Raw genomic sequence first — 17,967 nt, forward strand, 5'->3', positions numbered from 1 at the left:
TAATGCACACACTATTAAGCCATATAGGCCTATGATTGTTATTTCATTGTTTATTAAACAGTAAATATATATGTAGGCGGAGCTTTTTACAAAGTTAGGCTATTATTTGATAGTCATTAGTCTCCCTAAGCAGACCGGTTGCCAACCACAATCTGCTCAACCGTTGTTGATGCATACCAGATCTTACAACGCCTGGATAGCCATTTGACATATCAGCTAACCACATCATTATGTTATAGCAAGCTGGTGCTGACCCCAGAGATCCTATAAAATTACTAGAGGTGGAGACTATGTGATAAATCCTCAAAGTTCCAGAATGGAGTAAAAATGGGAGCCATATTCGTCAGGGAGAAATCCAAACCCGTCTTATTGGAACGAATGGCTGTCAAAGTATAATTCTGATTTTACTTATGCAGGAAAATAAAAGTAAGGCATTTGACCAGAAATGGTGTAATATAATTGTCAACCTAAAATATTGTTATATAATTATAAATACAGGTTTTATACACATTTTCTCTATAGATAGCCTCTAAAATATGTGTAAACAGACAATAAATGTCTCAATTTTGTGTTTTTATGCTATTTTAAGATACAATATGAGTACTTGTTGCATTTATAACTTGTCTAAGTCCTATCATGATGTCAGACAGTGTCTGGCTGTGGATTGGCTACATTGTTTAAATGGAATGTTGGAATATTGGCAGTTAATTTGAAACAATTAATGGAATCATTCATCTAAAACTGTCTGGCTAGCTAGCTAACAAACATACAGGGAAGATATATTCTTCAAATTCATTATTTTACATAATATCTTATCAAGGCATTGGCAAACCATGGTTGATCAACTCCCTGACCAAAATGGCTGACCTTACCATCATAATAAGGTTATTTTCCATTCTATCTAATTCCAATTCTAATGCCCAACTGTACATAGGATGACATTCCATGAGACAGTCTCTTCTCCAAAGAAATATAATATAATTAAAACTGTATTATTATATATGTATACTGTGTATCATAACATATATCAGTATCTCTATGTTCTCTCTAAATGGCGTCTCCCAGTGTGTGAGCGGCTCCCTGTATGGCCTGGATCAGGATGGACAGCTGACGGTGTGCTGCTGTCCAGTCGCTGTCCAGTCCAGTCGACGTAGCTCTGGTATACGCATCAGCCAGTCCTGGGAAGGTAGCCTGTCCAGCCTTACTGGACGCCCAGATCACATGTCTGGAAGAGCGAGAGAGAGAGAGAGAGAAAGGGGAAGGGATAGAGAGTAACGAGTAGAAAGAAGGTATGGTGAGTGATGTTAGATGGTCAGAGGAGGGAAGAGAGAGGGAGTGGCCTAAGCATTCAACGAAGCATTTAATGAAAGGTGCACAAAACATAAAATATGCTAGATGGTAAAAAGTGAATGCTCATCTAGGGGATAGATCGTAACATAGTTTCCCAACCTGTATCCATATCGATCAGGGAACGCCACAGGGTCCAGGAAAGCCCTATCCAGGAGCATCAGTTGGTCATTGATCCTACGCACCTTCAAGGGCCTTAATATGGACAAAGCACTGGTTTAGAATGGTATAGAGAGAGAGTGTGTGTGTCTGTGTCTGTGTGTGTGTGTATGTGTATGTGTGTGTGTGCGTGCGTTAAGAGCTACCACTCACGTCTCATTGGCCAAGTCTGAATCTCTGATCAGCTGGTCCAGTCTGGCGGCTGCAGAGCGGAAATTCCTCACAGCCGTCTGTAATGGCTCTGAAATAGGAGCAGGGACAGAATATTCTAGAACAGTGTTTCTCAACCGTAGAATATTGCTGACTGGTCCCTTAGATTGTGTGTGTTTATGTCTGTGTGTCTGTTTTGTCTAAACAACTTAAACCAGAGGTTCCCAAACTTTTTTGGTCCACGACCTCATCTTGACATATAAAAATGAATTGCGACTCCACCATGTAAAGAAAAAGTGATCTAATCAACGGACAATATTCACTTTTTAAATTGTATTACAAATCAGTCTGACAGTACTTTGACAGTATTTCAATCTGAAGGAAGTATGGTTTGAAGTGACTGATATGTGTCAGAAAAGAACATCCTCATTATCACTGATGATCTTTTTCCCCCACTCTGATTGGCTGCCTGGTCTTGTCACTCTGTTCTAATGAGGCTTGTGGGCATTATAGAGGGAAACGGATGACACTTACACTACGTGTTCCTGAGTCTTTATCGTTCAGTAATGGGGTCATAGTATTTTGTCGATTTAAACCGTTCAAAAGATAAAGCCACAATATCAGAAACCGCTCTGTTACAGCAGCTAGTGGCTACCGGGGGTTACTGGTGTGGGAAACGCTGTTAGCTGTTTAGACACAAACATAGCATCAGCTACTGTCTCCATCTATTCATCCACCCCTCTACACTTCCATCACCTCTCTATCCCTCCATCCACCTTTTCACCCCCACCCCTTCGCTATCCCCCATCCCCCTCTCTCTCTCTGTGTGTGTGTGTGTGTGTGTGTGTGTGTGTGTGTGTGTGTGTGTGTGTGTGTGTGTGTGTGTGTGTGTGTGTGTGTGTGTGTGTGTGTGTGTGTGTGTGTGTGTGTGTGTGTGTGTGTGTGTGTGTGTGTGTGTGTGTGTGTGTGTGTGTGTGTGTGTGTTCTAGTGACTGTGACCCACCTATAGAGATCATGTGTGCTGCCAGTCCATCAGTGTACAGCTCCATGGCTTTATTGAGGTATCCCTCCAGAGTCTCTGCATAGTCACTGCAGTTGAATGGCAACAGAAGGCTATCAGCCAATCGCATCAGGATGTTCCCTGCCGTCCTGGCAACCGTCTGGTGACTGGTGAACCCTGGAGGGAGGTTTATATATATATATCAGGGTAAAGATATTGACAGGAAAGGGATAGAGAGACCAAGGAGAAAGACAATAGAGAGACATACAGTATATATATATATATAAAGAGAGAGATATGTCTTTATGTTCCTCCTGTAGCCCCCTGGCCCATATCTCCCTGCTCACCTGGGTCGATGAACTTGGAGGCATAGTCAAAGGTGTCGTATGCCGTGTGGTACGCTGGGTAGATTCTGGCTCTGGTTTTGGTCTGCATGAAAACAGCATGGATCATGGGATGTGACTTAGAAGACTAACTGATCATTTGTTAAGACAGTGAAACGACTCAACGCGCGTGTGTGTGTGTGTGTGTGTGTCATGTCTTACTCTGTCATAGGTGTAGGAGATATCCATGGAGGTGATTCCTAGGAAGTGGATGAAGGCAGCGTAATCACTTCCTGCCCCAGTCAGAAAACCCACACTAATAAAAAATAAAAAAAACATCAACCAATCAATCTCTGCTAATTAACTGAAGAGCCAATTAAAATCCCTAAAATCATTACACTGACATCTTAACCATTTCTTAAATAGTCCTCTAGGTCTCGTCACATGACCCTACTGTTTCATGTAAAGAGAAAGTAGGCTATTCACTTGGGGATGACTCCATAGGCGGGGCTAGTACGGTTGAAGTAGCGAATCCAGTTGTCGTAGACCGATGTCGAGTCTGATCCAGGTGTCTTCACCTGTAGAAAAACAAACAAACACCATATAGTGATGGCTTCTTTTTGGATAAAAAGCAGAAGAAAGATAGATTGATAAATGGTCAGATGTTTTGGCACCACTGTAAGAGTCAGATATTTAATCATCCATTGTTGACAAACGATGAAAGGAGTAAAAATGACGCACACACTGTTGTACGCGCATACTTTTTCCACCCAACATTTTCTATGAAGTTTATGTGAGCATACAACAATGGGAGGTCTTTTTTTATACTACAGACGGCATTGAGAAGAGAATTAGAGGCATCACCTGTTTGGAGGCCTTGAGGATAACACTCTGAGCAGAGGGGGACGCCGATACCCTTAGAGTAGCGTTAGCTGGAGCCGGGGATGACAAGGGATACTGGAGGTCAGTGTTTCAGACAGGACTTGGTTCAAACACTATGCTTCCACTACACAACAGAGAATATTTCCTGGACACAGATTCTCCATTTAAAAGTGCTTTTTAAAGTCCGGGACTTGGCTTGTGTCCAAGAAACCAGTACTTATTAACTGATAACTATGTGTACTGTAAACAGTTGCCCTGGGCCCGTATCCACAAATCAGCTTTACCTTTTACATCATAATGAATAATACTACTGATCCTAGATCAGTACTCCTGAGATGATTTATGGATACGGGCCTTGATTGTTGGAGTAAAAACACCATCAGTTTAACATGCTACCTCTGTCATAACTGGGGCGGCAGGTAGCCTAGTGGTTAGAGCGTTGGACTAGTAACCGAAAGGTTGCAAGATTGAATCCCCGAGCCGACGAGGTAAAAATCTGTTGTTCTTCCCCTGAGCAAGGCAGTTAACCCACTGTTCCTAGGCCGTCATTGTAAATAAGAATTTGTTCTTAACTGACTTGCCTGGTTAAATAAAGGTATAAAATAAGTCACTCTTACCGAATACAGCTATGTCCACGTTGATATAGGCGACAGAACGTTCACTCAGCTTGCTATAGTACTCCTGGGGAGGAGAATGTTACGTTAAATGATCTCTATCAGAAACACCATAATGTTGATCTCTTCCTTCTAGGGAATCCTTTCCTTGACCCTGTGTTGCTGCTTGCCTATAGAGGGTGAAAGTCGGGTTACTGTGAAACAGATGATGTAAAGAGGGATTTTATAAATAACATTTGATTGATTTAGATTGTTCACCTCGGTGTACTCTGTGGATCCAATCAGACCGAACTCCTCGGCTCCCCAGCTCCCAAAGATGATGGACCTCCGTGGCCTCCATTTCCCTGACAGACAGGCGGTAATGTTGTTCACTGTTTACTGCTCCCAACAACAATGACTGGGTATCATTTTGTTGTTCCTCTTTTTTTGTTCAGCTCCTTTATCTAACGGAGCCCAGTTAGATAAAACCACCTCACCTCCCTAACCCAGGTCTAACTCCCTAACCCAGGTCTAACTCCCTAACCCATGTCTAACTCCCTAACCCAGGTCTAACTCCCTAACCCAGGACTAACTCCCTAACCCAGGTCTAACTTCCTAACCCAGGTCTAACCCAGGTCTAACTCCCTAACCCAGGACTAACTCCCTAACCCAGGTCTAACTCCATAACCCAGGTCTAACCCAGGTCTAACTCCCTAACCCAGGTCTAACTCCCTAACCCAGGTCTAACTCCCTAACCCAGGTCTAACTCCCTAACCCAGGACTAACTCCCTAACCCAGGACTAACTCCCTAACCCAGGACTAACTCCCTAACCCAGGACTAACTCCCTAACCCAGGTCTAACTCCCTAACCCAGGTCTAACTCCCTAACCCAGGTCTAACTCCATAACCCAGGTCTAACCCAGGTCTAACTCCCTAACCCAGGACTAACTCCCTAACCCAGGTCTAACCCCCTAACCCAGGTCTAACTCCCTAACCCAGGTCTAACTCCCTAACCCAGGACTAACTCCCTAACCCAGGTCTAACTTCCTAACCCAGGTCTAACCCAGGTCTAACTCCCTAACCCAGGACTAACTCCCTAACCCAGGTCTAACTCCATAACCCAGGTCTAACCCAGGTCTAACTCCCTAACCCAGGACTAACTCCCTAACCCAGGTCTAACTCCCTAACCCAGGTCTAACTCCCTAACCCAGGTCTAACTCCCTAACCCAGGTCTAACTCCCTAACCCAGGTCTAACTCCCTAACCCAGGTCTAACTCCATAACCCAGGTCTAACCCAGGTCTAACTCCCTAACCCAGGACTAACTCCCTAACCCAGGTCTAACTCCCTAACCCAGGTCTAACTCCCTAACCCAGGTCTAACTCCCTAACCCAGGTCTAACTCCCTAACCCAGGTCTAACTCCCTAACCCAGGTCTAACTCCCTAACCCAGGTCTAACTCCCTAACCCAGGTCTAACCCAGGTCTAACTCCCTAACCCAGGTCTAACTCCCTAACCCAGGTCTAACCCCCTAACCCAGGTCTAACCCAGGTCTAACTCCCTAACCCAGGACTAACTCCCTAACCCAGGTCTAACTCCCTAACCCAGGTCTAACTCCCTAACCCAGGTCTAACTCCCTAACCCAGGTCTAACCCAGGTCTAACTCCCTAACCCAGGTCTAACTCCCTAACCCAGGTCTAACTCCCTAACCCAGGTCTAACTCCCTAACCCAGGACTAACTCCCTAACCCAGGACTAACTCCCTAACCCAGGACTAACTCCCTAACCCAGGACTAACTCCCTAACCCAGGACTAACTCCCTAACCCAGGACTAACTCCCTAACCCAGGTCTAACTCCCTAACCCAGGACTAACTCCCTAACCCAGGTCTAACTCCCTAACCCAGGTCTAACCCAGGTCTAACTCCCTAACCCAGGTCTAACTCCCTAACCCAGGTCTAACTCCCTAACCCAGGACTAACTCCCTAACCCAGGTCTAACTCCCTAACCCAGGTCTAACTCCCTAACCCAGGTCTAACTCCCTAACCCAGGTCTAGCTCCCTAACTCAGGTCTAACTCCCTAACTCAGGTCTAACTCCCTAACCCAGGTCTAACTCCCTAACCCAGGTCTAACTCCCTAACCCAGGACTAACTCCCTAACCCAGGTCTAACTCCCTAACCCAGGTCTAACTCCCTAACCCAGGTCTAGCTCCCTAACTCAGGTCTAACTCCCTAACTCAGGTCTAACTCCCTAACTCAGGTCTAACTCCCTAACCCAGGTCTAACTCCCTAACCCAGGTCTAACTCCCTAACTCAGGTATAACTCCCTAACTCAGGTATAACTCCCTAACTCAGGTATAACTCCCTAACTCAGGTATAACTCCCTAACCCAGGTCTAACTCAGGTCTAACTCCCTAACCCAGGTCTAACTCAGGTCTAACTCCCTAACCCAGGTCTAACTCCCTAACCCAGGTCTAACTGTGATGCTCACCCTGCTTGACCATCCGTCCCAGCACCCGGGTCACCTCCAGCATCACAGAGGTTCCACTGCTGGGGTCGATGGCCCCGTGGACCCAGCTGTCTCTGTGGTTACCGTAGATCACATACCTGTCTATGGGACAAAGACTTGAATTAGATTAGAGAGAACTTTCGTTTGACGCTGGTCTGCTTTAAAATGTGTGTGTATGATTCTTCACTGTCTGTGTTTTTGTATATTAACTGTTTCGCCTGTATGATGCACAATGCATATGATGTCATAATGCTTGACACGAGGTAACTTCTTCACCATGGCCTAAGTGTGGTTTGGTAGCTAGAGCTGAATCCTTCTCACCTGGCTCAACACTGCCTCGAATCACTCCCATCACATTGGCAGAATTCTTCAGCTCCTCGCGGTTATAGATGTCCAGTTTTACATCGCTGGAACAGAGACACACATATTTTTTGGTTAGCAAACATACAGCTAAACTTGATATTGTCGTACTTTATAGAGATTTACCAAATCCCACCTGTTGTTGAAGTTGGATGTTGGTTTGAATCCTGGTCCCCCAAAATTATACGTGCAGTTGAATGCTCCCTGCCATTCGGATGGGGCGGGCTCTCCTCCCAGCTCACTGCAGAGATGACCAATCAAATACGGCAAGCAGGATTCAGAACCAATCACATTGGGCAGACCCTTCTTGGACACCAAATACTCTGCTCCCCATGAGCCATTGGTCAACCAATCAGCTCTCCACAAAAGTTAATGACGTCACAATGGACCAATGGTAAACCCCACTCACCAGATCAAGGCGTAGGCATCCTCAAACCCGATTGGTTGAGTCGGGATTGGCGGTATCCCGGTGATATTATTTTCTGGTATTCTGTATGTGTCATCTACAGATGGAAATGTGGGAACTGTGAAAATGCCTTGGAGAGTCTGAGTTACTAAGGTGATCAATGGACTTACGACGGCGACCACACACATGTGAATACGGTCAATGATGGCCAATTTTTGTAGCCTCTACCGCAGTCAAATTGTAACCTGTTTTAGTTCAATCTAGACAGTTTTGCAACTATATAGTTAGGTGTTTATTACCTTTTGATTCCAACTGTCACTATAATGTCAAAGGTCAAAAGGTAATTTAACAGGAAGTTTAGCAGATAGAGTAGCTCTTGAAATAGACTGAAATGTGTGGTTACTGATTAAAAATGGCTGTTACTTAGTCAAGATCATTTTGAGATGAAGATATCTCATTTTGAGGGTCATAGGTCCTACCTTCTTATAACAAGTAAATTATTTACCACCACATCATAATGCATCATGGGTTACCTTTAGCGGCCAGGTAGGGTGTCAGCATGTCTCCATAGTGGGTGTTGAAGGAGCCCCTCTCCACCCCTGAGGGGGGCATGTACCAGGAATAGGGGTACGTCTCGTCGTTGTCGGACATCTTGCCATCGTTGATGTCCCACGGGTCGGTGTAGACCAGCACCCCGATCACACCGTACGGAGCTGCATTGATGGCCTGGAGAAGAGGCACGACATGACAGTCAAAGGGGTCATGTTAGTCATAGGTTGAAACAGAAATGGCACCCTATTACCAATACAGTGCACTAGTTTTAGTGCACTACCACCCAGCAAACCAGGAACATTCCCAGAACATTAGCTAAGATTCCTATTATGTTCTAGTTAGAGTATTATCTAACCATAGGATGATAACAGACCCAAAACATTCGGAGAATGTTTTTGATAAAGAATCAATTTATTTATCAAAAAATGTTTTAGATTAAATATCCTTGGAATTTTCTCCTAACTTTCACTAAAATGTTGTGCATAACATCTGTAACAACCACTACAGAACGTGTTTGTATAAAACATTTGCCTGATGTTGCAATGATGTTCCTATAACACATTTAATTTTGTTAATCAAAGGTTCCCAGAATGCTTCATTAGGTTGTGGGAACAGTCTGGTGGGAACGTTGTGGGGACATCACAAAATATATGTTCCCAAAACAGAACTGTCCAGTTATGCGGATGATTCTACAATGTTTATTTTGGGGTGCAAAAAACATTCACCTGATGTTCGTTCCCAGAACACATTTTGTCTGTTTTTTTTAATGGTTAATACAAACATTCCATAATCATCACCACGACTGGGCAGTTTTTGTGTTTTAAGAACATTTGCCACGACCAAATACATTTTCTGGGAACCTTCACAGAACCAATTTTATTTTGGTGGCCAGGGTACCATTTTGGACACATGCCTTGTTCCAATACTTTGAAAATCCTTCCTTCTTGTACACTCGTATGTACAGTGCTTTCAGAAAGTATTCACATCCCTTCACTTTTTCCACATTTTGTTGTGTTACAAAGTGAAATTAAAATGAATGAAATTGTCATTTTTTCTGTCAACGATCTAAAGAAAATACTCTGTAATTTCAACATTTGTAAAAAAAAATAACATTTTAAAAACACTAATATACAATATCTTGATTAAATAATTATTCAACCCCCTGAGTCAATACATGTTAGAATCACCTTTGGCAGCGAATATAGCTGTGAGTCTTTCTGGGTAAGTCTCTAAAAGTGTTCCACACCTGGATTGTATAATATTTGTACATTATTCTTTTCAAAATTCTTCAAGCTCTGTCAAGTTGGTTGTTGATCATTGCTAGACAGCCATTTTAAATTCTTGCCATAGGTTTTCAAGCCGATTTAAGTCAAAACTGTAACTAGGCTACTTAGGAACATTCAATGTCATCTTGGTAAGCAACTCCAGTGTATATTTGGCCTTGTGTTTCGGGTTATTGTCCTGCTGAAAGGTGAATTTGTCCTCCAGTGTCTGTTGGAAAGCAGGCTGAACCATGTTTTCCTCTAGAATTTTGCCTGTGCTTAGCTCTACTTGATTATTTTTATCCTAAAAATTGCTCTAGTCCTTGCCGATGACAAGCATACCCATAACATGATGCAGCCACCACCATGCTTGAAAATATGAAGAGTGGTACTCAGTGATATGTTGGATTTGCCCCAAACATAATGCTTTGTATTCAGGACAAAAAGTTAATTTCTTTGGCACAGTTTTGGGAGTTTTACTTTAGGGCCTTGTTGCAAACAGGATGCATGTTTTGGAATATTTGTATTCTATCCAAGCTTTCTTCTTTTCACTCTGTCAATTCGGTTAGTATTGTGGAGTAACTACAATGTTGTTGATCCATCCTCAGTTTTCTCCTTTCACAGTCATTAAACTCCGTAATTGTTTTAAAGTCACCATTGGCCTCATGGTGAAATCCCTGAGCAGTTTCCTTCCTCTCCGGCAACTGAGTTAGGAAGGATGCCTGTATCTTTGTTGTGACTGGGGGTATTGATACACCATCCAAAGTGTAGTTAATAGCTTCACCTTGCTCAAAGGAATATTCAATGTCTGCTTTTTACCAAAATGTGCCCTTCTTTGCGTGGCATTGGTCTTTGTGGTTGAATCTGTGTTTGAAATTCACTGCTCGACTGAGGGACCATACAAACCGTATGTTTGGGGTACAGAATAATGTTAAACACACTGAGTGAATCCATATAACTTATTATGTGACTTATTAAGCAATTACTCCTGAAGTTTAGGCTTGCCATAACGAAGGGGTTGAATACTTATTGACTCAAGACATTTCAGCTTTTCATTTTTAATTCATTTGTAACAAATCAAATATATATATATATTTCCATTTTGACATGATGGGGTATTGTGTGTAGGCCAGTGACAGAAAATCTCCATGTAATCCATTTTAAATCCAGGCTGTAACACAACAAAACGTGGAAAAAGCCAAAGGGTGTGTACACTTACTGAAGGTATTGTATGTGAACCATTTTTTACAGGATTTTTGACAGTTTTTTTAATGTTTAAAATTACAGTAGGCTACAAGTGATGTAAAGTACCATAGTTACAATAGAAGTCTGAATATTTACCCTAGGAGTCTGAATATTTACCCTATGAGTCTGAATATTTACCCTACGAGTCTGAATATTTACCCTATGAGTCTGAATATTTACCCTATGAGTCTGAATATTTACCCTATGAGTCTGAATATTTACTTTAGGAGTCTGAATATTTACCTTAGGAGTCTGAATATTTACTTTAGGAGTCTGAATATTTACCCTATGAGTCTGAATATTTACTTTAGGAGTCTGAATATTTACCCTATGAGTCTGAATATTTACCCTATGAGTCTGAATATTTACCCTATGAGTCTGAATATTTACTTTAGGAGTCTGAATATTTACCCTAGGAGTCTGAATATTTACTTTAGGAGTCTGAATATTTACCCTAGGAGTCTGAATATTTACCCTAGGAGTCTGAATATTTACCCTATGAGTCTGAATATTTACTTTAGGAGTCTGAATATTTACCCTAGGAGTCTGAATATTTACCCTAGGAGTCTGAATATTTACCCTAGGAGTCTGAATATTTACCCTAGGAGTCTGAATATTTACTTTAGGAGTCTGAATATTTACTTTAGGAGTCTGAATATTTACTTTAGGAGTCTGAATATTTACTTTAGGAGTCTGAATATTTACTTTAGGAGTCTGAATATTTACTTTAGGAGTCTGAATATTTACCCTAGGAGTCTGAATATTTACCCTAGGAGTCTGAATATTTACCCTAGGAGTCTGAATATTTACCCTATGAGTCTGAATATTTACTTTAGGAGTCTGAATATTTACCCTAGGAGTCTGAATATTTACTTTAGGAGTCTGAATATTTACCCTAGGAGTCTGAATATTTACCCTAGGAGTCTGAATATTTAACCTAGGAGTCTGAATATTTACCCTATGAGTCTGAATATTTACATGGAATTCTGACCAACCGAATGGTCATCCCAAAAACAAAAAAATCATGTAATGGCATTTGCAGCCAATGAATTGGATTCACCTTCCCTGCTCTCCCCTCTCCTCCATATCTGGTGATAGCGATGGTTCCTGTCAGGTCCAAGGTCTGGTTGAGTAGGAAGTAGTCACTGGGCTTCCCTTGATTGGCGTAGACCAGTCTCCCCTGAACACACACACACACACTCGCAATCATTGAACCACAATCTACCTCAATCTAAAACTAAGACTGATATGAAACGACTGTAGGAGATATCAAACTGATATCCGAGTGATCAGTAGATTGTAGTAGATATCAGTCTGATATCAGTAGACAATACCAGGAGATAGACACCACAAGCGTAACATATTATTTATTATTTTCTATGTCATCGTTACAGTTTTATCACTTTGGATTTCACGAGTACGTGTATGTGGTGAAAGTTCTAAACTCTGTGTACAAATACTCCAAACTGGTACGACTTGTAACGGTCTAACGTTCAAAACTTTTCATTGTGCATTCATTTTGTTTGTAGACATTTTTCACCACACAACCATTGGTCCAAAATAGAAGTTACTGTGAAATATAATAACAACTAGTTCATTCAATAGCAAAATACTTGATGTTTTCAAAATTGGCCTTTGAATGTACAGTACATTACTGTAGATTACATTATATTACATTGTTTTCACATTAGGCAATATACTTGCACCACCTATTAAAATTGACTGAACATCAATTTTTTAATCAGATATAATTACAACATAGATGTAGTGTAATCAAATTAAATAAATTAAATTAAATGAAAGAAAAATAACGTTTAGCAGGCACTAGTTTCCCATCACGCCAAACTTGAGTAAATAGCACCAAAGCGACTGAAACGATTATGCACATAAACCCTAGATTGCCGACACTATATAATGGCCGTTGAGACGCTTTGAAGCCACCGTTCGGCCATATTGGCACTCCCCAGAAGGAGCCGTCCTCCATTGGAATGAATGGAATTCTACAGTATTTCAATTGAATGTTTCAAGGACAAAATTACATGTATTTAAGTATTTTTGTTGTTGTATTGGGGACAGTAACATTCGTACTCTAAACAAACAAAAAAACTTTGAGGAAAATGTAGCTCATATAATATCATCTTAAAAGTACGCAGTAAGATGTCTGTAATAGAATAAAAGTGTTGAATACGAATGTAGACGTTAATAAATTAATTTCTATAGTTTTTAAACAGCGCCTCCTGTCAGTCATCCAGGGTTTATACACTTCATTGGATTGAATAAAAAAATGAAGCTTTGTAGTGGTCCTGTACAGTGGCTCATTTCATAAGAGTATGGCGCTAGCAACACCAGAGTCGTGGGTTCAATTCCCACTGGGACCACATACCAAAATGTGTGGATTGTCGTCACTTTGGATCAAAACATCTGCTATGTAGATGGCATTTATTACAGTACAGTGTTGGACAACGCAATTTCACTAGAGTAGAGGGAACCCCTCAACCAGTTTACATGTCAAATCTATAGGTTCACCAAACATTTAACTGATCATCGGTTAAGAGCAGCCGGATTATGTAATAGGAAAATATATTTAACAAAAAATAAGAGAAGCATATCAAAAGTAATGTGAGCATTGCGAAAGGAAATGACTTTATATGAACATGTATTGCAATGTGAAACATGTATTTCTAGATGAAACATTGATTAAGTTTGGTGAAAAAGTGACTGTATGATTTTGTGTTGTACTTAGTCGATTGAAAGTGTGCTTAGAGTTTTGAAACAACTGCCTTTTTGACCATCTATTTAGAGTTTTGACTAAGAGATGTGGCAATTTACCCACAACGCAATAGAGAAATTCCAATGTTATCTGATGAGACACATCATAAAACATCTTCCCTTTTGACCTCGAGCGGATTATCTAAAATCTTAATAAGATTTTTAACAACAACCTCAAAGGTCGAGCCTTGACGATGCAGTGGGTGGCACAGAGAGGTGACATTTATGACATGAACTAAATAAAACTGGTTAACCAATAACCTCGGGGACAAAGAGATATCATGAAAGACACCTTTTCTTTCCATCTGTCCTGTCCGTCCGTCCACATATTGTCTATACACAGACACGGTATCAGTCTAAATAACTAGCCTACGGCGAGTTGTTCGACCCAGAACAGGTCATTGAACTGATAAACTGTGGAGAAAACATAAAGAACATAACCATCCTTGGATCTTGGATGTGGTTAAGAAATTGACATTTTGGGTGTCCTGCAGGATCCTCCTGGTCTGTCTGTCTGTCTGTGTGTTGGTGGGTAAAGACCTACCTTTGGGTGTCCGGCGGGCGCGTAGGCTGAACCACTTCAGGATCCTCCTGGTCTCCCTGTCTGTGTGTTGGTGGGTAAAGACCTACCTTTGGGTGTCCGGCGGGGGCGTAGGCTGCATATGGCTGAACCACCTCAGGATCCTCCTGGTCTGAACTATATGCCTTCTCCTTCTCTCTGGCAGTGTACAGGACAGCATCAGAGGGGCTCACTGCAACACACACACACACACACAGTAGTAGGAAAATATTGATTTTGATGCAAAATTATATCCATAGAAGTAATAACAACCAAAGACATTTGACAAGGAGTATAAAACATAATACACAGAGTAACATGGACTTCTTCAGCTCCTAATGCCACACAACACCTAGCCTGGTTTACCTCCTAATGCCACACATCACCTAGCCTGGTTTACCTCCTAATGCTACACAACACCTAGCTTGGTTTACCTCCTAATGCCACACAACACCTAGCTTGGTTTACCTCCTAATGCCACACAACACCTAGCCTGGTTTACCTCATAATGCCACACAACACCTAGCTTGGTTTACCTCCTAATGCCACACAACACCTAGCTTGGTTTACCTCATAATGCCACACAACACCTAGCCTGGTTTACCTCCTAATGCCACACAACACCTAGCTTGGTTTACCTCCTAATGCCACACAACACCTAGCTTGGTTTACCTCCTAATGCCACACAACACCTAGCTTGGTTTACCTCCTAATGCCACACAACACCTAGCTTGGTTTACCTCCTAATGCCACACAACACCTAGCTTGGTTTACCTCCTAATGCCACACAACACCTAGCTTGGTTTACCTCCTAATGCCACACAACACCTAGCTTGGTTTACCTCCTAATGCCACACAACACCTAGCTTGGTTTACCTCCTAATGCCACACAACACCTAGCTTGGTTTACCTCCTAATGCCACACAACACCTAGCTTGGTTTACCTCCTAATGCCACACAACACCTAGCTTGGTTTACCACCTAATGCCACACAACACCTAGCTTGGTTTACCTCCTAATGCCACACAACACCTAGCTTGGTTTACCTCCTAATGCCACACAACACCTAGCTTGGTTTACCTCCTAATGCCACACAACACCTAGCTTGGTTTACCTCCTAATGCCACACAACACCTAGCTTGGTTTACCTCCTAATGCCATACAACACCAAGCTTGGTTTACCTCCTAATGCCACACAACACCTAGCTTGGTTTACCTCCTAATGCCACACAACACCTAGCTTGGTTTACCTCCTAATGCCACACAACACAAAGCTTGGTTTACCTCCTAATGCCACACAACACCTAGCCTGGTTTACCTCCTAATGCCACACAACACCTAGCCTGGTTTACCTCCTAATGCCACACAACACCTAGCTTGGTTTACCTCCTAATGCCACACAACACCTAGCCTGGTTTACCTCCTAATGCCACACAACACCTAGCTTGGTTTACCTCCTAATGCCACACAACACCTAGCTTGGTTTATCTCCTAATGCCACACAACACCTAGCCTGGTTTACCTCCTAATGCCACACAACACCTAGCCTGGTTTACCTCCTAATGCCACACAACACCTAGCTTGGTTTACCTCCTAATGCTACACAACACCTAGCTTGGTTTACCTCCTAATGCCACACAACACCTAGCTTGGTTTACCTCCTAATGCTACACAACACCTAGCTTGGTTTACCTCCTAATGCTACACAACACCTAGCTTGGTTTACCTCCTAATGCCACACAACACCTAGCTTGGTTTACCTCCTAATGCCACACAACACCTAGCTTGGTTTACCTCCTAATGCCACACAACACCTAGCTTGGTTTACCTCCTAATGCCACACATCACCTAGCCTGGTTTACCTCCTAATGCCACACAACACCTAGCTTGGTTTACCTCCTAATGCCACACAACACCTAGCTTGGTTTACCTCCTAATGCCACACAACACCTAGCTTGGTTTACCTCCTAATGCCACACAACACCTAGCTTGGTTTACCTCCTAATGCTACACAACACCTAGCTTGGTTTACCTCCTAATGCTACACAACACCTAGCTTGGTTTACCTCCTAATGCCACACAACACCTAGCTTGGTTTACCTCCTAATGCCACACAACACCTAGCTTGGTTTACCTCCTAATGCCACACAACACCTAGCTTGGTTTACCTCCTAATGCCACACAACACCTAGCTTGGTTTACCTCCTAATGCCACACAACACCTAGCTTGGTTTACCTCCTAATGCCACACAACACCTAGCTTGGTTTACCTCCTAATGCCACTCAACACCTAGCTTGGTTTACCTCCTAATGCCACACAACACCTAGCTTGGTTTACCTCCTAATGCCACACAACACCTAGCTTGGTTTACCTCCTAATGCCACACAACACCTAGCTTGGTTTACCTCCTAATGCCACACAACACCTAGCTTGGTTTACCTCCTAATGCCACACAACACCGAGCAGAAGAACAACTACTACTAGTACTAGTAAGTATAACATGTGACTTTTACATGGGGGCCTGGCTGGATCTAAAAGCAGTGCACTACATTATATGGGCCAGGGACCAGGGTTATAGTTAGGACGCACCCTAAGCCCATGACTCACCCACGGTGACCTTGTTAGGGGTGTTGGGGTCTGGGAAGGACAGGTAGACCTTGTACTCCTCCCTCCAGGCTTGGTCCAGACCTGTGTCTGGGTCCTGCCACCTTTTTAACATGTACTGAACCGTCTTCTCGTCCCCTGGCGAGGTCGCCATGTGGGGCACTTTAGTTAGCTCCCTGGAAAGACACATGGGGACGAGGGAACGATCATGAGAGCGATGCTCTCTGAGGACGTGTGTGTGTGTGTAATCTAGCCCATATTGTTCCTGACCTGCTTCAACAGATTAGAAAAGATGTGGAAGATTAGAGATTAAAAAAAGGAAACCTAAAGACACTGGTAAAGTATCCAGCAGCGTTTGATCTGATTGAGAAATTGATTGATTGATATCCAGCATCTGACCTGAGGTTCTCCTGTATCGCAATGTTGTCCACCTCTGCGATAAACTTCTGGATGAGAGCCTCGTCTACATCCTGGGTCACGTCCATTACCCAGTCAGGGGTGGTGGTGCCCCTCTGGATGCCAAAGTGCCCCAACAGGATGCCTGCAGTAAGCACCAGAGCTGCTCCGAGACTACCCAGCAGCACCTTCTTCAGCATGGTCCTCCTGGTCCTCTTCCTGGAGATCTACTCTGGAACAGTAGAACCAGGTCTCTAACACTTTAGAACCAGGTCTCTAACACTCTAGAACCAGGTCTCTAACACTCTAGAACCAGGTCTCTAACACTCTAGAACCAGGTCTCTGAGTAATGGTCGCTGACATACACAAGTTTCACCTGAACACAGAAACACAGATGAAGTCTATTTCAGAGTTCCAGAGGGTAAAGGAAAAAGGAAACCGCACACTGCTCTTGATAGTATCACTGATCTTTAATAAGCTTTACGTATCGGCCTCAGAGTTCCAGAGGGTGAAAGACAATGGTGTGTGCAAATAGGATGTCCAGCAGGATCTGTGGTTTACTGTCTGCATAATGAGCCCTTAAAATCCCTCCCCAATTCCCACTGTAAAGTTTAATGATTACTTTTTTTCAGAGGTGATGGACTTTGAAACACACACACACACACTTGTTCACTGTTGCACATTGTCCAACCTCTGGAGAAGCTTCCCCAAAAAGTGGATGAGTGGTTTGATTGTAAATCATGATTAATTTACCAGGCAGTTAGCACAAACCAGTGTTGTGACTTCCTTTACTTTTCTTTCTCAGTTCAATGTCAATGTAGTCATTGCAGAGCATCCATTTCACTGGCAATATAAT

At 42.7% G+C, this 17,967-nt stretch overlaps 1 protein-coding gene across 1 annotated transcript; it reads right to left on the minus strand.

The window, feature by feature from the left end:
- Positions 1-35: 35 nt before the first annotated feature.
- Positions 36-17,650, minus strand: naaladl1 (N-acetylated alpha-linked acidic dipeptidase like 1). Its single transcript, XM_055887516.1, has 19 exons — positions 17,115-17,650; positions 16,719-16,891; positions 14,182-14,303; positions 11,843-11,962; positions 8,257-8,449; positions 7,727-7,820; positions 7,454-7,558; positions 7,279-7,364; positions 6,940-7,059; positions 4,734-4,819; positions 4,479-4,542; positions 3,844-3,911; positions 3,466-3,557; positions 3,202-3,295; positions 3,004-3,085; positions 2,660-2,833; positions 1,660-1,747; positions 1,450-1,542; positions 36-1,225 (listed from the first exon to the last, which is right to left on the minus strand). Exons 1-19 carry the CDS (start codon positions 17,309-17,311, stop codon positions 1,048-1,050), a joined length of 2,229 nt encoding a protein of 742 aa, XP_055743491.1. The 5' UTR covers positions 17,312-17,650; the 3' UTR covers positions 36-1,047.
- Positions 17,651-17,967: the final 317 nt, after the last annotated feature.

Source organism: Salvelinus fontinalis, chromosome 28 (assembly GCF_029448725.1).
Source record: "Salvelinus fontinalis isolate EN_2023a chromosome 28, ASM2944872v1, whole genome shotgun sequence".
Classification (NCBI taxonomy): domain Eukaryota; kingdom Metazoa; phylum Chordata; class Actinopteri; order Salmoniformes; family Salmonidae; genus Salvelinus; species Salvelinus fontinalis.

Coding starts and splice junctions, on each gene's coding strand:
- naaladl1 (XM_055887516.1), bottom strand. CDS start 17,311: ATGCTGAAGAAGGTGCTGCTGGGTAGTCTCGGAGCAGCTCTGGTGCTT. Junction 7,060..7,278: donor TCGAGGCAGTGTTGAGCCAG/GTGAGAAGGATT, acceptor TTTGTCCCATAG/ACAGGTATGTGATCTACGGT. Junction 2,834..3,003: donor CTCCAAGTTCATCGACCCAG/GTGAGCAGGGAG, acceptor ACCTCCCTCCAG/GGTTCACCAGTCACCAGACG.